The following is a 26558-nucleotide window of genomic DNA, read 5'->3' on the forward strand; positions in this document are numbered from 1 at the left end:
TGTTATACTTCGGCGCAATGACATACAATAAATTCAATGCTAGCTTAGATTTCATTATGAATGTGCTACTATCTTAAACTTTATTGTGAACTTATTATCGGCAACTATAAGAACTATATTGTTTAATGTCAGCTAGGTTGTATCATAGAAAAGTTATGTTTCATTACTTAGAACATTAGTCAAAACAACGTTAGATTTTGGTTTTGAACTCTATGTTCAATGTGTTAATATCTTAGGGCGATTCATTCGACTAAAATGTCACTTGATCACGTTCTTCCTACTTCTTCTGTACAGTATAGAAAGCAGAGAAGTTCATACATATTTTTCTGATTTTCTATTGCCTGCGGCAATAGTATACACAATTGTTTATTCCTTCTTGTTTTACGGAGTGATCATCTTTAAATCCTCCAGAATGTAAAATGTGAAACCCTCGGTAACAGGTGATACTGTGGACAAATAATAATAATGCATTGTGGAGAATAGTATACATGTGATGCATGCTGCGCATGTCACTCTTTCCTTTTTTTCATACCACAACATCATTCCCTACGCTGTATTTAAAATCAAATGCAAAAGCTTGCACTTCGACATCGGTTGGTTTCATTCATTTATCAGGTTTCTATCAGGTAACGTGGTTTGTACTGACTCTGTTGAATTGCGGTGTAAAAATTAGTAAGAGTGCAATATTCAGTGTTGGCGCCTAAAAACGACGGTTGGGCTTGTTTATGATCAGGTTGGTGGTTCGAATGTATCGTGAGGGTTCCGTGGGAAAATATTTTAGACAAAAGTTTAATATACATAAGATCATGAAATTATGAATTTGTTTTGCAAATGACGGATGAAATGAACATTATGAACAATACATAATTACTTCGCGAGGCTAGCTTAAGTTAATATGATTTTGAGTTGATCAATTTTCCAACGTTGTGACTACCAAGGTTTGTGACCGTTACGTGTTGAGCGACATCAGTGCTAATTATTCCGGTTTGAACTTCCGTTCGGACCGGAGAATTTTTCGTTGAATACTCGTGTGCTTGGATTTGTTACTCCAAACTATAATTATGTCTAGTCATTTGACAAAGGATTAATTCAAATAACGCAATACATACTTTTAAAAGGCAGAGCTCCTCTAGTATGTGTATTTTATGTGTAACATAGAAGACAAACAAACATTTGAAATAAATCAAATTTGTGTTGTTTTCTTTTTGAATTGTGTTATTAATTCGTACTGAAGTCAGTAACATTTTGCGATCAATCAAGTTGAGTAAATGCATATAAATAGTTATTGATGATTTTTCTTGATTTCGGTTGAGTAAATCCACAACAAGTCCGTTCAGATTTCAGTAAATAGTTGCATCTTACTTAACACTATTACTTAACTTATTACTATAACAAAAATGTTATAAAATAATATTCAAATTGATCATCAAAAATTTTCAACTTAAGAAATATGGCAAACGAGTGTTACATTCTGTCAAATATATTCCGGGAATTTGAAATTTTAAATCTTTCCACTGTACATTGTTTAATTTTTTTTATAGTTGGTACTACTGTGAGTGGTCTTAATGACTCGACTACACGGGTCTATGAATGGTATAAGATATTCAAAGACTACCGAGAAAAGGAAAGATTTGCCATATCAAGGACAACCATCCATGATAAAAACATCGACGAAATAGAAGGAATGGTGCTCGGAAATCGTCATTGAGATGTGTGAGAGCTAGTCCGTGAATTAAATGTCTCTCAGGGGCCCGTTTGTCATATTTTGTTTTGGGCATGAGAAAAGTTGCAGCACAACTAGTGCCAGAAGAGCTCATTTTTCTTTAAAAATTTCATCACAACGAAATGACTGAAGACATACTTGAACGATCAAATTCTGATCCTACGTTCATCCAATGCATAATTACTGGCGACGAAACACGGGTCTACGAGTATGACATGCAAACGAGTCAACAATCATGAGCATGGACCGCTGCCATCGAGTCGAAAACGAAATAAACGTATTAAAGTCGATCAGAAGTGAATGTAATGCTGACCTTTTACTTCGATAATCGTGGTGTTATTCATTCGGAATTCCTCCCGGAGGCCCAAATGGTCAATAAAGAGTATTACATTGGCGTTATGAGGCGTTTGAATTTGAAAATTCGTCGCAAACTTCCAGATTTGTGGAAGGATAATACTTGGGTTTAACATGTTAATGCACCATCTCATCGATTGATCATTGAGAACGAATTTTTGATCAAAAATGGCACAGATGTGATTGAACAACCACCGTACTCTCGAGATATAGCCTCGTGTGACTTTTTCCTATTTCCGAAACTCAAAATACCGCTTCGTAGGCCCGTTTTGATAGCATTGAAGACATAAAAACGAATTGACTCCCTGAACTGAAGACAATTCCTAAAAACAGCTACAAAAATGTTTCGATGACTAGATTCGGTGTTCAAAAACACCAAGTGCTCGTGAGTCCTCTTGGAACTTCGTCCATGCTTCGTGCCCGTAGAGGACTACGTGTCAGAGATGTGTACACTTCGTACAGGGTCGGACTTTGTGGAATTATAGAAACTTGTGGAGCCCACAGTCTCTCCATAGTCTCTCGTTGATTACGCGCCTTTAAACTACACACTTGTTGTCAACGAGATTAGGTGGATAAATTCGTCGATTATTTCGAGCTCCTTGCCGTCGATTACAACACTACTACAAAAAGGGATTCTGTTAAGATCAGCCCCTTCTGTTGAGCTATAAGGACTGTATCGAAAAATCTTTAGAAACATCTATTCGCGAATAAAAATAAAACGCGATCATTATTTCAACTTTTCTGTATGTTTATTGTAGATCAGTACAATGTGAAACAATAGTGTAGCTAACATAAGTCAAAATATTATGCTCTATAGAACGAACGCACTTTTAACGAAAGACCTTTCATCAAAATTTGCACAGTAGCTGTTGTGCATTTCCTGGATGCTGCTGTCCATTTTTTTCTGAATTCTTACATGGTTTGGAAAACTGTTCCCTCCTTCTTGAACATCATTTTCACAATCGCCAAGTAACGTTCAATTGGTCGGAGCTCTGTACAATTTGGCAGCAATCTTTTCTTCAAGCATCCATCAGAACTAATAGCTTTCCATATTAGAACCTTCTCTCCAATTTTTCTCAGCGTAATCGTGCATTCAGTATCGTCCACCTCCTCTTCCGCTTGACATGTTGACATGTAAACAAACTTTTGCTTCCATCCACACTTAAACATGTTCACCCATTTTTGAGTAGAATCTTTATAAGTGTTGCTAATTACTTTTCGGTACAATTCTCATTTGATCTTTGATGCATCGATCCCAAACCCAACCAGCCCTGCTTTGTGTTTCAGTCGGGTATTCGAATCCGCTACCGTTTCCGATTATACCCACGTCATTGGTGAGGTAAATAATCTAACTGAATTTGTTGAAAATCGTGCTTGGAATGAAAAAGCAAGCGTATCATTAATTTAGAAAGATCCGGTTCATGAGATGACATGAGATTCCATCAACTCAAACGATTCCGACAGATCACCTGAGATAAACACTCTGCATCGGACACCGTTTATCGTTGGCTCTTGAATCAGTTTTGTCAGCATTCGGGATAAGCCGTACTCTTCCATAATTCTCCATAGCAGCCGTCGGTCGATGGTATCATATGCGGCTCTGAGGTCGACGAAGACATGGTACCTAGTCACTTGATACTTGCGGCATTTATGGAGAATTTGCCGTAGTGTAAAAGTCTAGTCAGTTATCGAGCAACCGGGCATTAATCCGGCATGATAGCTTCCCACAAATCTGCTTACTATCGACCAAGGTGCGTATATATATACATACCAGGTGAAGCAATCATGTGAAACGTACTTTCGGCTATATTGGAATTGCTGTCGGTATTGTTTACAAACAACTCTGGTGAAAATCTTTACCCTAATCATTAGGTAAAGATGATTAGAACGAGCAGGTAATACTACAGGCGGTCAAGCACCGGCGTAGTGAGGGTAGACAGCGCCCCCGACAAGCGATGAAAATGGCGCCCCAGAAAGTACCACTTTTTTCGATTTTTTTACTAGTTTTGAAATTGTGATATTTTGTATAAATATGAGGAAAACTACTCACTTATACCAATGTTCACTTTGAGCAGTTTATTCTTATTTAGAAGTCTAGAAATATCATTACCAGCTTCGCTTATTCGCTAGCCAAATTATTGCATCGCGTGCTTTAGCTGAATCGAAATGGACCAAAATTGCATCAAAATCAAGGTCTTAGCGATTATTTATCGCCGTTGAGTCGGCCCTGGCTTATTTTAGAACGCAAATAATTTTCAATCAATTTAAGCTTGCTGAAACTGCGTTCGCACGATGTCACTGCAACTGGAAGCGTTTGTAAAATTCGTAGCGCCGTCTCGATGTTAGGATAAAATACACCGAGAGAATATCTGGAAATAATGTTCAAGATGCCTAAAGGCATCGAAGAGTTCAGGTCGGGGAATTGGTCCTCCATCTGCGTCTCAAACACTCTAACCTCTGATACAAGTTCCTCTGTTTCAACATATGATCATTGATCCTGATCCAAATGATCTATGCTCATAGATGTTAGTCAGTCTCTCGTTATAAATGAAAAATCTGCTATGCTATATCCGTTATAGCAGGGATGGCCGAACTTCTCAACAACCCTTCCTACCAATACAATATGTTTTTCAAGTCATCGTTAATAAGTAGAAGTTTGATTGTGGAATGTTGTTTTAGGTAGCGAGAATAAAGATTTCTTCCCTAAAACTAGTTAGTTTTCAGCATGTTTCATCTCTCTTGATTTTAAAAATATATCGCCATGAAATTGAAGATTTCATTTCCAATCAATGCTGTTTATTTTCATTGACATTTCTTCTATGTTGATACCATCATTGAATAGAAATGACATGAATTATATAATGGATTATATTATTTTTGGAATATTTTCAAATCTTCTGTCAAACTCGTTTTGTAAACAAAAACAAAAAAAAAAAGATCGGCATAAGGATCGTATTCATGTGTTTTAATCTGCTGATTTAGTCGCAATATTTGCGAATTTCTTCAAATCTCGTCTCCTAAATTGTGCTTTTAAGAGTGTTTTTAGTTTGTTTTTCCATGATGTTTCAAATTTAATTCATTTTGTTTCGCTATGATGACACATTGAAGAACGAGATCATATCGATAATTTCTTTTTATTTTAATATTTTTTGGGAACGACTCCTTTTATATGTATATGTATACGGATTTTAGTGACGTGTAAATATCAGACAGGCGGACGACTAAGAAAAGCTACACGGGCGACCAGTCGCTCGCAGTCTACGCCTTGGCCACTCCTGCGCTATAGCTTCTCCACGCTGTTCCAACTGTATGCACAGTATGCGTTCTTATAATGTAAAGGGTGTGTCACATCAAATTGCATCACGGAAAAAACGCTGTAGAAATTTAGTTTTTAGGAATTATATCTTCAGCTTTCGCTTATAATCAGATAAGAGTGTATAGATCACGTTGGCCATGCTTCACTGTCAATTTTTCGTAAATTTGGAAAAATGTCGTCGAACGAAAAAGAGCGTCGTGAATTAATCCTGTGCACTCATTTCGAGAATCCGGAGTTGTCACATCGGGACATCGGTAAGATGCTGGGAATCGTCCAATCCACGGTCAGCAGAGTACTAAAACGATACTTCGAGAACCTAACCATCGACCGGAAGGTGAAGAACGGCAAAAATGGATGCTCCGTCAGTGAAAAAGATCACAAGCGCGTAGTTAAGCAGTTTAGACGTGATCCGAGAAGTTCGGTCCGGGATGTCGCCAATAAGCTGAATTTGTCAAGTTCATTCGTCCAGCGGACCAAGCAGCGGGAGGGCCTGCGTACATACAAGGTTCAGAAGGCTCCTAACCGCGACGAAAGGCAATGGTGGGGAAGACGCGAGCCCGGAAGCTGTACACCGAAATGCTGACGAAGCCGCATTGCCTAGTAATGGACGACGAAACCTACATCAAAGCGGACTTTCGTCAGCTGCCGGGCCTGTTGTTCTTCTCCGCAGAGGACAAATTCAGCGTTCCGGAGGAGATTCGCAAGCAGAAACTATCCAAGTTTGCCAAAAAGTACATGGTGTGGCAAGCGATCTGCTCTTGCAAATCGGAGGCGGACTTCAAGAGAAAATGGATTTCTGTTCAAAAAAAAACTACAACCTGACGTTGTACAGAACCTTATGGACGGGGTAAAGAGGAAGGTGTGAGCATACGGGCTTGGGCTCGAAGTATGAATAAAAAGAAAATGCCAAAAGTTGTTTAATAGTTTTTATTTTACTGTCTAAAATTTTCAAAAGGATCGGTCTACTGGGCGAATTTCTACAGCGTTTTTTCCGTGATGCAATTTGATGTGACACACCCTTTAGCTTAAGGGGGGAGCCCGGTCTGGAAGGTCGAAAAAAACGATTTTTTTTTATTTTTCGGTAGTTTATGCCCTCAGAAATGTTGTGCTGAAATGAGTTTTCGATATTTGATTTCGTTGGAAAGTTTCAGTCAAAAAAATGAGGTCACCTCAAGAAATATAGTATTGCTGTACGAACTTTTCAACGCGTTTTTTTCTGGAAACCATGTGTTTTCAGCTGGGTTTATCGATGCTTCAGGATTTACTCGTCCGATTTAACTGAAATTTGTTTTCAGCATGTAAAAATGGATTATCTGAAGCGTTAAATAGCCGTTTTCTGATATTTCATTTCTTAAAGTTTTTTACGAGCTTTCAAACACCGATTTTTCATTAAAAACAACTCATTTTTAACAAAAATGGCTACAATTTTGGCATTTTTTCGGATTTTCAAAAAACCCCTATTTTACGCTTTAGGTATTGTCCTGAAGTTTCAAAATATTTATTGAAATTTGTTTTGCGACACCCCGTTACTTTAGAACCGATACCAAGGTACCGATTTTCAGACAGCATCTACGCATCGAGCTGTCAACAGCGTAATGATCATTATTCGTACATTAAACAATAACAAAAATACCCGAATATTTCACTTTATTCCTAACATCCGTTAAAAAAAAATCACGAAAATTCATTATTTTTCGACCTTCCAGGAAGGGGTCCGCCTTTAATCCCTCCACGTATAACGTCGAACCACACTCGTGGCGATTAGACCAAGGCGCCTCTATATGTACCAGGTGAAACAATCATATGAAATGCACTTTCAGCCATATTGGAAATGCTGTCGGTATTGTTTACAAACAGCATCAGAACGCTGCCGGCGGCTCTCTACAAACTGCTACGACGCTTATTCGAACGATGCCTACTATGTTCGGGTTTCGCGAATTTATGTGAAAAAGAAAGAATGATTTTGTAGAATTTCATTCTCATATCCACTACTCTTGCATGTGAAAATGCAAAAATGGCGTATCCTAGCAATAACAAAACAAACAACCCCCGCTCCACAAACCGTAATCCCCTTCTTATTGAAGTGATGATGTTGCTTCACCTGTTCTACATTTATGCAAGCGCCTTGGATTAGACTATGCCAGAACGTACAACATCGAACCTCACTTGTCGTCTATCGATGTGAAATAGATACGTGTGATGATGCGGGACTGCTACGATCGCAAGTAAGATACACACACTCAGCAGAGTATCGAAACGACTCACTGTGCTCGTGTTCGGGCCCTGTTGTTGGAAATTAAGGTCGGGTTAAGCATTAACTGTAAAACAACGCATAGCATATAGAGGGGCGCCCAGGCATACGTGGCAAAAAATTAAAAGGGTATTGATATGAGTGATGTTGCTTCAATTTTGCGAAAATTAAAAAAGGTTATCGGTTTCATGTACGGGCAGAAGCAACTACTCATAATAGATGTTTTTTTTACTCAATTGAAAAATGAAATATAATACAGGAAAAAAATTGCAATTGAAAATTCTTGGATTTTGGCGCCCCAAAGAAAGAGGTTCTGGGGTAGATTTTTTTTAGACATACCTCAGGGTTGTGATTGCGCGGTAGTTCTCAGAATCAAGCTTGTCTTGTAATCTATCACAATGTATGGAATTGACCTAACATTGTATTTGTTCTAACTCTTTTGAAAAGAGAGCAAAAGCAACTTTTCTCGTAGCTTTGTTAAACTCAGAATAGGCCGCAAGGCGCAAGATCTGGCGAATTACACAGATTGTTGATGGAGGCTGTAGTTGAGCAGAAACCTCTTGACAGTGTTGACCAGAACGGCCGTTGCAAATTTGGGGAGTCGGGTCAGGACCGCGTGCTCCCTTGGCCGAGTGGTTAGCGTCATAACTAACATGCCGGGTGTTCGGGTTCGATTCCCGTTCTGGTCGGGGGAATTTTTCGTCAAAGAAATTTCTTCCGACTTGCACTGTGATCACGCGTATTCTAGAGCTTGCCACTCAGAATGCATTCAAGGCGTGTTATTTGGCATAGAAATCTCAACTAAGTACTAATAAAAATGACGCAAGTAATACTACGTTGAGACGGCGAAGTTCCTCTAGGAACGTTAGTGCCATTGAAGAAGAAGAAGAAGAAGAAGTCAGGACCGCTTTCCCCTAACACATTATAAGCGAAAATCAGTGCTTCATTTATGTCAATTATCAAAAATTAAACTGTGTACAAAAATTCACAAAAACGTGTAACTTTTTTCATTTGGGTTTCAGTTTAGGGATACGATTCGATAGAGCATGTTCGCCATACGATTCCATAAAAAAACATTAACCTTTATGCAATTTTTTATGCAATCGCTTAACGAAACGCTTTTTTTAAATCATTTACATGATTTCATTTTCAACTCAGATGTTCTTAAATTCTGAAAAAATAAATCAATCAGTGCTACCACGTATTCCTAGAATATATGAACACAAATATTATTTCATAGCTCGAAGAAAGAAGCAAGACGAACATATTAATCTCCATCTATAATTCCATCTATGTTTCATTAATCCATATCTGAAGTGGTGCGGAGTGCTGGAATGAACTAATGCTAGGGGAGCAAATGCATGTGTTAAACCAACGTTTACGATAATACAAGCTAAAAGATAGAAGAATTGAAATTCAATTACAGTTAAACGTAATTAACATGAACGCATATTAACCAAGAACAGCAAAAGCTTTCCGATGCATTTACTTTTAAGCTACCCACATGTATACATGCGATGGTAAATTTGCTGTACTTGGCCAGAAACATTTCGACAGTGAGTGTAAAACACACTTGTAAAGGTTATTATGTGAAATTTTAATATGTCTTACTTGCTAGCCGATTAGTTCTTGAGTTATGCAGAAATTTATGCATCATTTGTATGGCAGCTCCTTTCCTTAGAGAAGGGGGAGGAGTGTCTATTCATCATAGAAACGTTTCTTGTCCCCTAAAACCTTCACATGTCAAATTTGGCTCCATTTGATTGATTAGTTTTCGTGTTATGCAGAAATTTATGTTTCATTTGTATGGCAGCGAAAAATCTACAATTTGTCGGTGGTCATCTTGAAAACGCTGAAAGTATTAGAAAAAGTAATCCATTATTCTCTCGGTAGCTGAGCTAAATCGGACAATCCGAAGCATATTAAATAAATTTTTGAATTTAACCCAAAAATGGATTTCGTTTTCCTCAACCTTATATTTAAAAACACGTTCACGTGTATGACAATCAACTACGTCATACCCTTCTTCGAATAGAATAAATCAGCAATTCCATCAGACGCGATTCTCTCCATTTTGTTTTGAAAAATGCGCATATGGTGGTAGCTAACTTAAATCACAATTTTCATTGTCATATGACTAATTCTAATTATGACTGATTTTTGTTAGGGCGTATGCAGAAGGAAGGTATTGAATTAGAGAGACTTTAAACTCTGAGAGTTCATTCGTCTCTGGCGTATGCAGAGTGATTAATCTCTTATTTTAAAAAAATCGTATCTCGGAATTTAGACGTCTGATGCACGACAAAATTTTTGGGAAATCAATGAACTATTTAGGAAAAATAATATTTTAAATCACCGTTGGAAAATTAGATTGGATTTTTATGTCTACGAACAACTTTGTGACAGCCTGTATCAAACGCCAATGATTCTTTTAATTTAGATTTGTGCAAATACATTTTACCAGAGCAGTGATTACAGTATGAACGTTGAGAGCTTTTGTTAGGAATCCACGCAATAATCGTACGCTTTAACAACATCGGATAACGATAATCGAAAGGGAGACAATGCAAACACACATTTTTGTGTATGGGCACGAGTTGTTTATGTTGCACTGTTTTATTTATTCCATCATTTACTTGTTTATCCATCCAATTGATAACACAAATATTGTCGATTAATATTTTCTGTGAAAATACATGGAGTTCATACAATGAAGCAGAAATTTTGTTTGTTTTTTACTTATCACTTTGGGCGTCATACTCGTATATGGTGTTCAGTCAGACCGGACTAATTATGATGCCTAGTAAGTCGATCTCAAAATTTGAAGCTGTTTAGTTTTAATAGGTTTCGATCATTCTCCCTAATTGTTTTTGTGCAACTCTTAGTTACTTTTTAACAAGGTCGTGTAATTATATTATTACACAAAAAACAGGAAGTGGGTTATATCTATGGTATAACCGCAAGGGTGACGTAGGACTATCGTTGATTTAGAAATCATTTGTTTGAAGTTGAATCTAAATCCATTCTGAATGAATGAATAAATGAATATTTGGGGGACTTCGAAAACGAGAGCGTTACGTTGGAGGCACAAGGTTTTATGCATCCAATATAGGATACGAAAAACCTTGTTCTGAAGAATAATCTTCAGAAGCTAACCTGCTAACTGTACTTGATTGACAAATCACAAACCCAAATGTATTATATGTATATTTTATGGATAGAAAACATTAAAATAAACTCTTTCACATGAATGTAATTTTCAATTCCAAGGGGAACTGGCAGATTATTTTCCAGCAACGTTTAGATATTTCCACATTTTCCTCGATACTGGAAGCCCACCAGTGGTTAATACTAACTCGATAACCACCTGTTAATAGTACTTGATTGAAAAATATTTGGTCACAGTGTTACATGGATAGAAAACATTCAAATAAACTCTTTCACATGAATGTATTTTTAAATTCCCAGAGGAACTGGCAGATTATTTTCCAGCAATGTTTAGATCTTTCCGGAACTTTTTCGATGCTGAATGGCATCCAAACGGAAAGAATTCTGCGCGTGTATGTGTCGATCCTTCGCCGTCCACCTCCTCCAGCACGTTAGGCAACGATGTTGTCTTGTCGATGTCCTCACGAAAAATGAATGTGTCTCACCACCAGAATATCGCTTAAGTATGCTTTTTGTGTGTGATTGAATCGAGAGAAGGTGTGGTTTACAATGGCAATTTGGAAGGCAAACTAGAGGGGAATGATCTCTCTGAGCTCGGAACTTTCGGCGACTGAGCAATAATCGATTGCGGGCGCATACAATATTGGATACCGAAATATCCTACTGATGGGGAAGAATAATCTTCAGAAGCTGTTAATTGCGATTGATTGAAAAATCACAAAACCAAATGTATTTGGTCACAGTGTTACATGGATAGAAAACATTCAAATAAACTCTTTCACATGAATGTATTTTTAAATTCCCAGAGGAACTGGCAGATTATTTTCAGTAACGATTAGATATTTCCACATTTTCCTCGATACTGGAAGCCCACCAGTGGTTAATACTAATTCGATAACCACCTGTTAATAGCACTTGATTGAAACATATTTGGTCACAGTGTTACATGGATAGAAAACATTAAAATAAACTCTTTCACGTGAATGTATTTTTAAATTCCCAGAGGAACTGGCAGATTATTTTCAGTAACGATTAGATATTTCCACATTTTCCTCGATACTGGAAGCCCACCAGTGGTTAATACTAACTCGATAACCACCTGTTAATAGCACTTGATTGAAAATATTTGGTCACAGTGTTACATGGATAGAAAACATTAAAATAAACTCTTTCACATGAATGTATTTTTAATTTCCCAGAGGAACTGGCAGATTATTTTCAGTAACGATTAGATATTTCCACATTTTCCTCGATACTGGAAGCCCACCAGTGGTTAATACTAACTCGATAACCACTTGTTAATAGCACTTGATTGAAACATATTTGGTCACAGTGTTACATGAATAGAAAACATTAAAATAAACTTTTTCACATGAATGTATTTTTAAATTCCCAGAGGAACTTGCAGATTATTTTCAGTAACGATTAGATATTTCCACATTTTCCTCGATACTGGAAGCCCACCAGTGGTTAATACTAACTCGGTAACCACCTGTTAATGGTACTTGATTGAAAAATATGTGGTCACAGTGTTACATGCATAGAAAACATTCAAATAAACTCTTTCACATGAATGTATTTTTAAATTCCCAGAGGAACTGGCAGATTATTTTCCAGCAATGATTAGATCTTTCCGGAACTTTCTCGATGCTGAATGGCATCCAAACGAAAAGAATTCTGCGCGTGTATGTGTGTGTAGCGATGTCTTCCCGGGGAACCGTTTGTGGCATCACTCTCCTCCTGATGGATTCCCTTCTGGCCTAGGGTGCACAAACAGGCTCTTGGTGACACCGTTCATCCGCGCTTTCATGATAAACGAAGAGCTTCACCACAACAGCGACAACATGCTCCAATCGCTGTTCAATTAGAACTGAGTGGATTTCCGAGCGGCGCTCGCTTATATACCGATTGGTGATTTCAATAGCCTGTTTTGAAAGCAATTTTAAGACTATTGAAACAAGTTTTTGGATCAAAAAGTAACAAGTATAGAACGCGTAGACATTTTATCTTTCGAATGAAGTGTTTATCATACCATTTCGTTCAGTTGTTTAGGAGCTATTAACGCTCAAAATCTCGGTCTCCGGCGTAACGCTTTCGTTTTCGAAACTTTGATTTTACACCCCGGTATAGAAATGAAAGACGTAGTCCTACGTCAAAAAACTTTTTAATATCAATCAAGAGGGTTTTACGATGTAACAGATGTATAGCTGAATATAATATGTATTTAGCTTTTCACCAAGTGACACATGGCGAATGGCGCGTTTGTGAGACCGAACGGAAATACTTTTACACTTTCTTCGCCCCGTCGCCCAGATATGGGTGACACTTTCCTCGTTCAAATTGAATAGGATTTTTAAAAGGAATTTGATAGAATAGGCACCTAAGTGTAACTATAGGATACGTAGAAGAAAAAAAATCTTACCATTATAATGTTTATACTACACTACACATTGGGCTCCGCAAGAAACCCAAAAAAGTCGCTTTGGGTGACGAACGTGTTAAATCGAAATAATCCCTTCAATGTTTTGAACGCCGTATAATCTCGATTTTCTTCCTTTAGCAGAATTTGGAAATAAGCGTCCTCGATCACCGAGAAAAATTGATCGGTTTCCAAGCGATGAAAAATGTCCTTCATATCCTTCATAGGATCAGAAAGGATATGGATATGAATCCTTTTTTTGTTAGAGCGTTTATTCGACGTGAATCTAAACACACTCTACTAATGGTTCTGGAAGGTCTAATTCTGGAATATCCAGTGATTTATCCGGTGCTGATTCTACCATAATAGGAATTGAATCAATTGGGTGAGTTGAGATCGGAAGGTTAACGTATTCTAGACAAGAATATCGGATTCGATCAGTTGTGCAGATTCTTCTGGGATGCTTGTTGCAAGATGACGAAATTTTCCCCGAGTTACTACAAACATAACAAAATGTTGTTTTTGGTTCTAAACTTTCTCTTCAGAAGTGTCCTTGATGACAGTAAATCCAGCAACTAGGAACCCTCGTTGTCAATTGACAATTATTTTGTTGAGTTCCATGCTATGACAATCGCAAGAAGCATATTTCTTGACTTCTGAGTTGATTCCTTTGCATTCTCCTGTTTATCATGTTCACTTTTTGATCTGATTCATCTTCGTTTGAGCTTGCCTCTATATTGTATACTGAGTATCTTGATCCGATAAGATGCAAAGTTGGATTGATGACGAAGTTTGATTGTACACGAAGTCTTCTAAACTTGTTGTACGCGAAAAGCTGAGGTTTCACTTTCCTATCCTTCTTTTTGGCTTTGAAAAGTATTTCTATCCTTCGATCGTAGTGATTTTCTGTATAACGGTTTCATTGGTTCCAGATTGCTAACGGTTCCATTGTATCTTCAATGTCACTACTATCTCTATGCGGTTCCTTTCGACGGAGTTGCCTTAGTGGCTATTCTAGGTAATTCGTTGATTATTCGAAGGCTCTGCTCTATATGTGGAAGGATGTCTGGAATAATTTATCCATCTCATTAATTTGAGTATGTCGAGAAGCTAATTCCTGATTTTCGTTTCTCACAGATCCGCTAGGTTGGAAGCATTTGGAAGATTCTGTTGTCAATTGTAATCCCTCTGGCTGGTTTATTGAAATTTGTGGAAGTTTAACACTAGTTAGTTATTAAACCAGTAAGTTCTTGAGTTCGTTAATTTGTGTTCCAAGTTGACAACTTTGTTTTTCAATTCCTCCTCGTATAGCGAGTTGTGTAAAATGATTGAGCTTTATAATATCCTCAGTACACTGTGTTGAGCCGTCCGACAAAAACAATATTTACTGGTGACGTTATGCGAGATTGTTCGGATAAAAGAAAAGAAAAAGGTCTAATGACTTTCGAAAAATTTTGGATTAATCTGAAAGGACAGACAATCCCAATACAAAAATGAAAACCCCTACTTATCAGATGAAGCGAATGTTAGAATCATAACCTATGTTAGTACTTACACTTAATGTTAAAGTTTTAAAAGGATACAGCTTTGCTGACCTGGCACTTCGTCTATTTTCATAAACTTGTCGCTTAGCCAACGAATACCAATGTATTTTTGAAGGTTGTGCATGCCAGGTGCACATTTCGTTATTGCATGGTTCTCTGTTTATTTTATAACTAGCTGACCGGGAAACTTGGTCCCGCCAAACATTTGTTTTTTGTTATCAATACCTTCAAACATTCATGTTTTCTTACTATTAGCAAGTTCATGGGTCCAATCGCAGAACTGTTCATTGATTGATCTTCTATTCGTCTCCGTTGAATTTACTTTTTACTATAAAATTCCTAATATTTCTAACAAAACTCATCATTATAATATCAGATTATTTTCAGACACAATTCTCGTTCAAGATTTTTCAACCACTTGTAAATAAAGGGTGTGTCACATCAAATTGCATCACGGAAAAAACGCTGTAGTAATTCGCCCAGTAGACCGATCCTTTTGAAAATTTTAGACAGTAAAATAAAAACTATTAAACAACTTTTGGCATTTTCTTTTTATTCATACTTCGAGCCCAAGCCCGTATGCTCGCACCTTCCTCTTTACCCCGTCCATAAGGTTCTGTACAACGTCAGGTTGTAGTTTTTTTTGAACAGAAATCCATTTTCTCTTGAAGTCCGCCTCCGGTTTGACAACTTTTGGGTTCTTCCGGAGGGCCTGCTTCATAATCGCCCAATATTTCTCTATTGGGCGAAGCTCCGGCGCGTTGGGCGGGTTCATTTCCTTTGGCACGAAGGTGACCCCGTTGGCTTCGTACCACTCCAACACGTCCTTTGAATAGTGGCACGAAGCGAGATCCGGCTAGAAGATGGTCGGGCCCTCGTGCTGCTTCAATAGTGGTAGTAAGCGCTTCTGTAGGCACTCCTTGAGGTAAACCTGCCCGTTTACCGTGCCGGTCATCACGAAGGGGGCGCTCCGCTTTCCGCAAGAGCAGATCGCTTGCCACACCATGTACTTTTTGGCAAACTTGGATAGTTTCTGCTTGCGAATCTCCTCCGGAACGCTGAATTTGTCCTCTGCGGAGAAGAACAACAGGCCCGGCAGCTGACGAAAGTCCGCTTTGATGTAGGTTTCGTCGTCCATTACCAGGCAATGCGGCTTCGTCAGCATTTCGGTGTACAGCTTCCGGGCTCGCGTCTTCCCCACCATGTTTTGCCTTTCGTCGCGGTTAGGAGCCTTCTGAACCTTGTATGTACACAGGCCCTCCCGCTGCTTGGTCCGCTGGACGAATGCACTTGACAAATTCAGCTTATTGGCGACATCCCGGACCGAACTTCTCGGATCACGTCTAAACTGCTTAACTACGCGCTTGTGATCTTTTTCACTGACGGAGCATCCATTTTTGCCGTTCTTCACCTTCCGGTCGATGGTTAGGTTCTCGAAGTATCGTTTTAGTACTCTGCTGACCGTGGATTGGACGATTCCCAGCATCTTATCGATGTCCCGATGTGACAACTCCGGATTCTCGAAATGAGTGCACTGGTTAATTCACGACGCTCTTTTTCGTTCGACGACATTTTTCCAAATTTACGAAAAATTTACAGTGAAGCATGGCCAACGTGATCTATACACTCTTATCTGATTATAAGCGAAAGCTGAAGATATAATTCCTTAAAATTAAATTTCTACAGCGTTTTTTCCGTGATGCAATTTGATGTGACACACCCTTTAACATGTTTCTCCGTTACATGGAATAAATGTTTTACACAGAAAATATGATAGAATAAAGATAGCCCTAAATCGGACAATTACTTCCTCAAGTTCTGCTCTTATCAACACATCTGGCGATCCTTTTTTTGGGTATAGATAAAAGAAGATATAGGAGTGCGTTTCATCACATTAAAATCCATTTCCAGTTTCGCACAAAGATCAATTTCGTTAGCACAAACATCAAATGGACTAACAGTCCTTGTCACTATGCACTTGTAGAACATATGTCAATTTTATTTTCCGAATTTTCCCTTTTTCCTTCAGAATTTTCCGAAAATTTTCAACTGTCATGTTTGGCTGAAATATTTTTGGTTGAACTATGTGTAATATTTTTATGGGACCCCCTCTTCATTCCCGAGGTGAGAGGGGGTCATACCATAATAGAAACATTTCTCATACTCAAAAACCCTTACATCCCAAATTGTGCTTGATTAGCTTTCGAGTTATGCAGAAATTTGTGTTTCATTTGTATGACACCCCACCCTCAGAGAGTGGGAGAAGTGTCTAACCACCATAGAAATATTTATTGCATCCTAAAACCTCCACATGCCAAATTTGGTTTCGTTTGCTTGATTAATTCTCGAGTAATTCAGAAATTTGTGTTTCAATTGTATGGCCATACCGCCATAGCCATAGAGGGGGGGGGGGGGTAGGGAGTCTAACCATCATAGAAATATTTATTGCACCCTAAAACCTCCACATGCCAAATTTGGGTTCATTTGCTTGATTAATTCGCGAGTAATGCAGAAATTTGTGTTTCATTTGTATGGCAGCCACCCTTAGAGAGGGGAAGAGTCTAACTACCATAGAAACATTTATTGCATCCTAAAACCTTCACATGCAAAATTTGGTTTCATTTGCTTGATTAATTCTCGAGTAATGCAGAAATTTGTATTTCATTTGTATGGCAGCCCCTTAAAGAGGGGGGTGGGGAGTCTAACCATCATAGGAACATTTATTGCACCCTATAACCTCCATATGCTTGATAGTTCTCGAGTTATGCAGAAATATGTGTTTCATTTGTATGGCAGCCCCAACAAGTTATGTAAATGAATACTCTCCGTCCGTTCTTCAGGATCTTCCTGCTTTTTATTCTTGTCGAAATTTAGCAATGCTAGTTACGATCAGTCTTTCGTACTTCTATTTTCGTCGTATCCGTATGAATTCGTCATCTGTTTTTTCATTTTTGTTTGGTATTTCAATCCACTGCAATTGTTAAGGCGTGCATAAGTTGGTGGAATATTTCGTATAACAGTTATAAGAAAATATTTCAATATTTCGAAATTAATTTTGTCAAATTCGCGATGACAGTGGTGCGGGGCCCACGTCTTGTGGCGACTTTCAATTAGGGGCCTTAATTTGGGGTCCAAACTCGTTAGTGTGAACTCTATTAGATTAAAAGACACCAAACCGGTTTTAAAATGTTAAAATTTGAATGAAAATTTTCACGTATTTCTGGCTTTTATTCAATCATCAATGCTCAATGCCGTCGAGGCGGATAGTGATTTGATGTAGAATTTAAGGTAGTATTGCGCTTGGTGGCAGAAGTGGATATGTTTCTGATGTTGATATTCAGGGTAGGCCATTACTCCACAAACAGTTTGTGCGATGAGAATGTTCTTTATAGTGAAGCACTTAGCATTAGTCTTCCGTAGTTTAGGGTAGAGTTTCGGATTGTGGACGTTTAGGTTTGAAATTCGTAAGTCTGATTGATAGATTGAGTTCCGATATCTCTCAAAATCAATAGGACCTTCTGGAAGTTGAGTCTCACATGCTGGATGAATCGAGCACTGGCGCGTGGTCCTCTCCCGAGGTGGCTCATAAGCCACTCGCTCAAAGGGAACCAAATTTGAATTCTTTTAAGGACCACATGATTCGGTCTGCGGATTTTAGCTAGCGATGTTCTCATTACCGCTCTACACCGAACCGCTACAACGGCTGGCTATGTGTACTTGGTCAACTATGACTTAACAATTTGATAATGAAATCATACCATTTAATTAGTACGCAGTCGACGTTTATTTCAAACTGTACCTTTTTATCCACTAGACCTGGGCTGAAAAGTCCCGGGATTTTTAATAAAAACAATCGTTTATTAGGCAAAGCTGTTTATTCCTCAACATAGTTTCCTTCGAGAGCAATACACTCGGTCTAGCGAGTTTCCAACATTTTGATTCCCTTCTGTAGTACGAAACGTCTAAGTCTTCGAAATATGTCTCAGTGCCACTCTGCAAACTGTCTATGGGACTCAAGAGTGTGGTAATGGATCCACTTTTCATCCATTGTCACAAAACGTCGAGAAAAGTCCACTCGATTACGCTTCAACAATCGCGCGGATAGTTTTTTCAAGTCAAAAATGTCGTGCAAAATGTATCGCTCTTTTGAAACGATCGTTCAAAACGAGTCGATGCACTTATTTTACGATTTCTGAATTCGTAGCCTCTTTTGGTCTTCCAGAGCGAGGTGCATCTGCGGTAAAGCTTGTACGGCCCATTTTAAATTCACTAAACCACCGACATTTCGACATTTCGTCAACCACAGCATTAATTGTTCAGGAGTTTTCCCGGCCAAATAAACTATGTTTGATCAAAATACAATATTCCTCTTTTTCCCTTTTCTATACGAATGCTCAGATAGTGCCAATTAAACTACTGTAGTTCGTGAACAAATCAACGAAATGTCAGGAAACTTCACACATAATCTAGTGACAGACGAACCTCTCGAAATGAATCTTGTTCATTTGATTGATAGGAAGCCAGAGAGAGGTTGGAACTGGTGAGAATTGTTGAATGGGCCTCGAGTGTAATTGTTTCATCTCAATCCGTAACTCGGAAATAGGCGTCAAAAGCGAATTCAATAGCGGATCAGTATGGTTCGAGATATGTAATGCGAAGTATGTAATACGAAAACGAGAGTTCAAAAGCAAATTGGCGTTAGGGTGCTCATACACTGTTTGACCGAAGCCAAATATTTGACTCTTTTTGACAGATAAAATTTGGTCAACGTGTACTGATCAAATATATTCTACACAAAACACGACAAGCAAATAATCAATTATTGGATGCCTAAAATATTTTTTCAGTCTGTTCTTCGAACCTGTCGATACATGGTTAGGTTACCTTGAATATTTCAGTTGATTTTTTCCATGTTCGGTGTTTGGTATTGTTTACTACTGTTGAAAATTGAAGAGTGGCTATTTGTTGTTTGTACAAATATCAAATCAAACCTTATCTGTCAAAAAATAACAAATATTTGACCTCCGGGCAAACAGTGTACGGCCACCTTTAACAACACATATCTCAACAACCATCCTGAGCAGGTGATTGTATGGAAAAAAAAACGCACAAACACACACACACACACATCACAAAACCCCTTTTTTTCTGAAAATTACATCCATAATTTACAAACGGCACACATATCATTAACATAATTGATGAATATTCTGAATAACAACTACTTTTTTCTTTCGTCACTTAATTTTATTTAACCGTGTATCATTTTAGAACTAACCATGGATAAGAGAAAAATAATTCAAGGATGTACAATACTTGTCGTAATAAATATATCCTGGATAAACGCCAAACAAAGCGAATATATTTCAGACCCAATGGTAAAGATAATGTTTTTTTGAAAAAGTTGAATAATTGTAACTTGCTATATTATTTCCCAGAATATACAGATGAAGAGTGGTGCCGGGTTCGTCGGGCATAGTAATGAAGATTTTTACTCAGATGTCAATCAAATTGATGATGTAATATTGCCACTCTCGCTGCCAAACGGAAGAGACATGCCACATGTTCCTGAGATTAATTCTCTCGTCCCAAATGCACCTGAAAACGTATTCAATTATACTCGGTAATCAATAAATCAATTTGACTCAACAAAATCAAATTATCAGCCAACAAAATGATATTACTATAGGGATGCAGTAGGAAGTAAAATCAGCGACAAAACGGGAGTTTATGATAATTATATATCACTGGAAAAACCCTCCATTCAATTCCCTGCCAATGAAGGTTTTGTGGTGAGTATGAGTGTGCAGTAAATTGGATAAGGGGAAAATAGTCTTAATATTCTTACTATTCCAATAAAATGATAGGTTCAGTGTTATTTTTTTGTGAAACTTAAAAGACTCATCATCATGCACTGACTTGATGATTATTCGAAGAAGAGAATTTATCCTATTCATAGCTCTAATTACTTGGAATCCGTTTTATAGCAACGCTCTAATAACATATACATTAATCCTCCTGTACTCGCGCGCAAAATCATAACACGTTTACTCGCGCACGGTGTCACAGACCGAAAATTGAACTTCTGTTTAATGTTGCCATTGTGTATTTTTCAGGCTTTATTAGCATTTATTTGAAGAAGAGGGTATGATTGAATGAAAAAACTCCAAAACATATGTTTTCCTCGTCTTTATTATGTTTTAATAGTCATCTAATTCAGCCTCCTCAAAATAGAGTAATTTTTGATACTCCAACACAAATAACGAAATTCAAATTTTTCACTGTTATTAATTAAAAGTAAGCAACTGAATATAATTTATGGAAGTATAAAGAGCTATAAAATAACATAAAAACGTATTAATCGATTGTGGTTTCATTGGAGTAAGAATCATAACATAGCATTACTGCATGCTCGAAACAAACATATTTTTTTTACATTTCATGCAGTTGTTGCGTGTTTTTCGGGTCTTTTATCGAAGAGAAGAATGTATAACGACCTTGTAGATAGTTACTAGATCATAAAGGTTCTGGAATATGAAATTTGCATATTTCTAATATTCTTTGTCTCTGTTTTCTTGGTAAACTAAGAATTAATGCTTTTTTTAGATGGGGCATAAAAAGATGATATAAAAGGATTTCTAGGAACTTCCTTTTCTTTTTCTTGTTTTCTTGTCGATATTGTCCATTATTAAAAAAATATCCCCGAAACTGTAACTGTTACAAAATAACCATAAGCCACCGATTAGTTTATAGTTCACTGTTTACAATTCTTCCATAAGTGAAATTATTTCACAAGTGTGTATATGTATGTATGTAGCGAATAACTATACGAAAGTCAAACATTTATATTTTGCTTTCAAACGTATGAATCTAACGACGAATAGTTAATATATGGATCCATTCAATCCAGTTACAAAAGGGACTGAAATCAAATAAGAATAGTCCGGAATATTTAATAAGAATATTTAATAAAGATTCCACGCCACTAACATTAATTTATACATTTCATTCAACAATATTCTGGAATATAAAAAAAGCCACTTGTCCAAAAAAGTTACTCCTATACTCGCGTCGGAGTGTCAGACCGAAAGTGTTAAAAAAGTGGCACACGTCCCCTTTGTACCAACACATGCGATACGCTAAACGATGACGAACGCCGAATAACGAAGCTAGAGAGAATCGTAAAGTCGTAGTGTTGATATTTTCTGAGAAATGAACGGATTATTGATTTCTCGGTCTGACAGACCAATGCGCGAGTATAGGAGTGTTAAAGAAAATGGATTCATTTCGGATGGTGATGAAAAAAGCTATAGATGATATTCAATGGATCGAATTTTCCTTAACATTTTCGTCGCCCAGAGCGATTCGGTCGAGTTCAGGTTCGATTGAGGATTACTTTTCTGTTGAATCCGAATGAAATCAACCGACTGCTGATTAGAAAACTTATAAAATTTTTCAGCCAATTGTACAGTGTTGCCAATGATAAAAAAATGAAATTCAACCGAACGTACTTGCTCTGTATACTACGAGGGTCGTTCAAAAAATAAGTTTCAGTGCCTTAGAAATCGCGGAAAAATAAAGTTAGGACAAAAAGCAAGGTGATTTTCGTAATCTACGTTTTATTTTCTATTTTTCTACATAAACGCTGTAACGTTCGAAACATTTTTCATAGCGTGGCACGAGTTTTTCTATTCTGAGCGCGAAGTGTGTAGCGTCCAACTTTTTGAAGTACGATGTAACTGCGTCACGAATTTCTTCCGTGTTATCGAATCATAGACCGCTGAACGCGAACGTTACGCGAGCAGAATGGGGCCGCGCATTATCGTGGATAAGGAACACGTTAATAAACCTGGCCGTATTTTGTTCTTAATCGATCCAAAACTTCACAATAGTACGGTGATGTAACAGGCGTTCAGCGGTCAAACGGATTTCTGAGGTACTGAAACTTATTTTTTGAACGACCCTCGTATATTCGATGACGATGGATAATTACAATTTTATTGGAGAATATGAAATATTCTGTTCAATCGATTGCGAAGATTCTGTGTATATATTATACCAAGAACATATGTCACTTTTGTGGGAAAATAATTGTCATAAACTATATCACATTTGGCAACCCCGACTTTCCACGAGATTCGTTTTCATTATTCTTTGCGCTTGGTTGGTAAAAAGCTGAAAGGAGAGGCAAGTTGCAAGTTTTTTTTTCTGAGAATGAGAATAATAATTGCGCAACTCGGATAGGCCACTGTTCATTCTTAAAGATTTTTCTTAGACGCCATGTGTTTTTTCAACCTCAAAATGTTCACCGGACGGCGTAATAGTAAATCTGAAAGCGATGGAAGTAGTGACGACGAAATAGTGCGAAGAGTTAGAAGAAAAGTTTCGAGTATTATCTCATATGTCATCTAGATCGGGGTGACGGGGCGATCAAAGTGTTAAACCGTACTTTCTTCTACAAATCCCATCCTCCCTCGCGTCATACTTCTTGATGAAGACGACAACTTCGTGTTGTATATCTCCCCGTTCACCGCAAGCTCCAAAGGTAAGATCAGCGGTTAGACATTCCCCTCTCGTTGATCGTCAACCACAGACGGAACTTCTTCGAGAACTTGATATGGTAGATATATTTGGCGTCATCGCTTACCACATGATGGGGGACGTAAAGTACCTGACCGTCGTTGCCGAACAACGTCATGTAGGTCTCGTTATCCCATTATGACCACGACGTCGCGCTTTGCCAAAAAAATATTTTTCACCAAAAAAATATTTTTCAGCCTACCATGCCATTCGGCGACACATTCTAAACTTAGTCATGGTTTAATGTTCTCCACTGAGTACTTATTCGCAAGCGAGTTTTGCTTTTGGGTACTTTATCTCGTTCCCCTATTATTTAATACGTCACACATCAAGTGATTTCACTACTCCGGTGAGCGCCACGAGTGAGACTCGATGTTGTAGGGAAAGGGTTAATCGGAATATTATTCACGATTTCCCTAACATAAGCCCCTTCACATTATTTCATTCGGACAGCAATAAAATGTAGTTATGCTGCATTCATAGAATATTGCAAACCATTGTAATTGTTTACCATATTAATTGTTTAAATCGCTGAGAACGCAAGGTAGGACAATTGAGTATGCCGCATCAGGATATTTTGACTATTCGTGCCAAAACCATGTTATTCAATTATGGAATTTTTCTTTCATGCGTTATCACATTTTTTTTATAAAACATTGATTCATTCGAGGTTGCATTATATTCACGTTTCATTTTCATTCTCAGGATATTCATGGTAAAACTGTTTTAGCAAGATATCCCCCGGTATTGAATTCAAAGCGTGCTCCTTCTGGCTTTCTTGGTTTAAGAGGCAAAAAACATAATAATGCGCCTTGGCGTTCATCTAAGGAATATTTGGGTAGGCAGTGGATCTTAAAAAGCTTATATTGAGGGTTACTCATTTTTTGTTCCGTTGTAGGAACACTCCAAAGAAAAACCAACTTCGATGGAACCAAAGAGATGACTAATGAATCAGCAGATTATAAACTACCTGTAATGTTAGAACTTCATGACCTAATTCGAGAAAATCGTAAAATTTTGGGTGAAATTAATGAAATTAAGCAATTTAACGAAAATTTGTTGGACCTTATTAGTACTGAAACCATTGCGCTACGTCCGGTTAAAAAGCGTGTTCCATCTGGATTTCTTGGGATGCGTGGAAAAAAGATGGTCGACATGGAGAGAGAACATGTAGCAGAAAAATGATCACCTTTAGGATTTCTTGGTGAGTATCTTGGTCTTTGTAAACGTATAGCGCATGTTTTAAATTTGTATAATTTTGAATGACAAGGAAGCCGAATTAATAAATTTAAACATTCAACACACATTTCCATTACAATGGATCTGATTGCACTTGTAAAAACAATTAACCAACTCATCCAGTGATGGCTGTGGCATATTTTCGTACCCCAATGTTTACAATTTTTTACAAACTACGATCGTTTCTTGCACATAACCATGTTTGCCTTATGCTAACATCTAACTAACTAACATTGAAAAAAGAAACTTTATTTGCAGGCACAAATCTTGGAAACAAGTGATCTGGTCTAGTCTGAGTAGGAAATAAGGAACGATACTTTCCATTATTCGTTAACCAATAATAAAAAATTACTACATCTTACTGAATGGTACAGAACAATGAAAATATAAATTAGTTATATAGCGATGTGATATGAAATTATATTATCTCTAAGGAATGTTAAGAGTACTATACTATGAAATTCATGTTTATACAGTGAGAAATAAATATTGAAATCATCAACGCAGAAAAATCTGTTATCCTTGCAAGCATTTTGTTTCAATTTTTGTTCACAGTTTCTTTCGGATGCAATGATCGAGTATTTCGTCAACTGATCCAGATCCTCACGAATGTTAACCAGTTTGATTTTAGCGATATTAATAAACTTGTAGGCTTTGTAGTTGCTGGAATACCCCACCAGTAGCGTTGAGTGCGGGCGGCAAACCAAACCAATTTTCAATTGAATTTTTTTACCGTATTATATTTTATCTTTCAATTGAGTTAAAAAAACATCCATCATGAGTAGTTGCTTCTGTCCGTACATAAAACCAATAACCTCTCTTTGATTTTCGTGAAACTGAAACACATAACGTCACAATACACCAATACTCTTTTAATTTTTCGCTACGCATGCCTGTCTTGAAGGTCGAAAAATAATGAATTTCCGTGATAGTTTTTCGGATGTTAGGAATAAAGTGAATTATTCGAGTATTTTGGTTATTGTTTAATGTATATTTGAAAATGTATTTTCCATTTTTTAAATGCAGGAATAATGATTATTACGCTGTTGACGGCTGGATCGTAGATGCTGTCTGAAAATCGGTACCTTGCTGGTGGTATCGGTTCTGAAGCAACGGAGTGTCGCAGAACGATTTCCAATGAATATTTCGAAAATTTATGACAATACCTAATGCGTCATATAGGGATTTTTGAAGATCCGAAAAATGCCAAAATTGCGGCCTTTTTTTGTTAAAAATGAGTTATTTTTAATGAAAAATCGGTATTTGAAAGCTAATAACAGGGTGTCGACTACCTTGAAAATCCATGAAAATCAGGGAATTCAAACAATGTCAGGGAAAGTCAGGGCATATCAGGGAATTTCGTCACCAATCTAGAAAAAATGAAGTTCTATCAACCATAATTTTGATTATTACAATAGTTACAAAGTTAATGACTAGTTTGGGTCTCTGTAGGTTTTTCAGTATATGTTGTTTGCTTTTGCCTGTAGGTGAACTTAGTCCTTCCGAAGGGTAAGCAGCGCAAAAGTACACGGCTTTCACATTCGCGATGTTTTACTGGCATTTTTGGCATCAGTATCTGCCGTTCAGCTTCAACCAATTCCCTTCCTTTTCTTCGTCGAAAACTATTGATAAATTAATGCTTGAAAATCATACTATGAAAGTTGAGCTCCTGTGGTGTCTGGAAACAGTTATGTAGCACAAATCACTCCACACTGTTGAAAGATACATTATTGTATTGAGAAGAATGTTTCATGACAACCAGGAAGCTGAGAAGGTCTAACTAGGGCGTGATAAAATGAGCTTTATGACGATTTTTGGTTCGATGAAACTATGTAAGCTATACATTGCCTTTGGTTTCGGCGAATCTTTAAACAATACTACAAAGAGTATACAGATGGATCTGAATGTCAGATTTTGGGATGAAAATTAGAAGGATTTGGTAAATCTTTACATGACGTCAATGT

The 26558-nt window shown here is 37.5% G+C and overlaps 1 protein-coding gene across 2 annotated transcripts; it reads left to right on the forward strand.

The window, feature by feature from the left end:
* Positions 1–580: 580 nt before the first annotated feature.
* Positions 581–25122, forward strand: LOC129769005 (uncharacterized). Of its 2 annotated transcripts, none has more exons than XM_055771010.1 (7): positions 581–733; positions 20047–20153; positions 20214–20398; positions 20465–20567; positions 24061–24193; positions 24254–24559; positions 24838–25122. In XM_055771010.1, the coding sequence occupies exons 2-6, from the start codon at positions 20055–20057 to the stop codon at positions 24538–24540; spliced, it is 807 nt and encodes a 268-aa protein (XP_055626985.1). In that variant the 5' UTR covers positions 581–733; positions 20047–20054; the 3' UTR covers positions 24541–24559; positions 24838–25122. The 2 variants fall into 2 exon arrangements, with proteins under 2 accessions (XP_055626985.1, XP_055626984.1); XM_055771009.1 differs by having other exon boundaries at positions 24853–25122.
* The last annotated feature ends 1436 nt before the right edge of the window (positions 25123–26558 follow it).

The sequence above is a fragment of the Toxorhynchites rutilus genome, chromosome 2 (genome assembly GCF_029784135.1).
Source record: "Toxorhynchites rutilus septentrionalis strain SRP chromosome 2, ASM2978413v1, whole genome shotgun sequence".
Lineage (NCBI taxonomy): Eukaryota > Metazoa > Arthropoda > Insecta > Diptera > Culicidae > Toxorhynchites > Toxorhynchites rutilus.

What these genes read in the sequence shown, in the direction of transcription:
- LOC129769005 (XM_055771010.1), top strand. Translation starts at nt 20,055, where the DNA reads ATGGATAAGAGAAAAATAATTCAAGGATGTACAATACTTGTCGTAATA. An exon ending in AATATATTTCAGACCCAATG is followed by an intron (nt 20,154 to 20,213) that starts GTAAAGATAATG and finishes ATTATTTCCCAG; the next exon opens with AATATACAGATGAAGAGTGG. An exon ending in TTCATCTAAGGAATATTTGG is followed by an intron (nt 24,194 to 24,253) that starts GTAGGCAGTGGA and finishes GTTCCGTTGTAG; the next exon opens with GAACACTCCAAAGAAAAACC.